The 562-nt window shown below is 77.0% G+C and overlaps 1 protein-coding gene across 2 annotated transcripts in view; it reads left to right on the top strand.

Annotated features, from left to right (window-relative positions):
* Positions 1–279: 279 nt before the first annotated feature.
* Positions 280–562, top strand: part of ETF1 (eukaryotic translation termination factor 1) — a 27,167-nt gene continuing 26,884 nt past the window's right edge. Inside the window, exon 1 of one of the 2 annotated variants that reach the window (XM_041417730.1) lies at positions 280–453. In XM_041417730.1, the coding sequence (XP_041273664.1) occupies positions 368–453 (86 nt within the window). In that variant the 5' untranslated portion in view covers positions 280–367. The remainder of the gene's footprint in view (positions 454–562) is intronic. The other variant, XR_005953626.1, reaches the window with a different exon arrangement.

Raw genomic sequence — 562 nt, forward strand, 5'->3', positions numbered from 1 at the left:
CCCCGCTCGGTGCCGGCCCCGCCCCGGCCCCGCCGCCCTTCACGGGCCCTTTAAGCGCGCGCGGGTCTTTCTGCGCAGCTCTCGCGAGATGCGCGCGCGCGCTCCCGCCCCGCCAGGAGGCCTGCGGACTACGTGCCCCACAATGCCCCGCGCGCGCGCACGGGGAGGGGCGGCGGCCAATGGCGCGGCGCCCCGCTGCCGTCTCCCCCCGGAAGTGACGTCAAGGGCCCCCATGTGAGGCGATTGCAACACATGGTGCGCGGCGCGGGGGAGCGCGAGCACCGCGTGCGACGTCAGCCGCCGCGCCCGCCGCAGCGCCTGCCGCCGCGGGAGGAGGAGGAGGAGGAGGAGGAGGAGGAGGGAGAAGATGGCGGACGATCCCAGCGCTGCCGACCGCAACGTGGAGATCTGGAAGATCAAGAAGCTCATCAAGAGCCTGGAGGCGGCCCGTGGGTGAGCGCCGGGCCCTCGGGGCCGCCGCCCCAGAGCGCCGAGTGTCCCGGCTGGAGCGGGGCCGCGGCCGGGGCGCTGCCCGGGCCCGCCCGGCGCGGGGGAACGGGAG

This window comes from Onychostruthus taczanowskii, unplaced genomic scaffold (assembly GCF_017590055.1).
Source record: "Onychostruthus taczanowskii isolate IOZ18803 unplaced genomic scaffold, ASM1759005v1 scaffold107, whole genome shotgun sequence".
NCBI classification, from domain to species: domain Eukaryota; kingdom Metazoa; phylum Chordata; class Aves; order Passeriformes; family Passeridae; genus Onychostruthus; species Onychostruthus taczanowskii.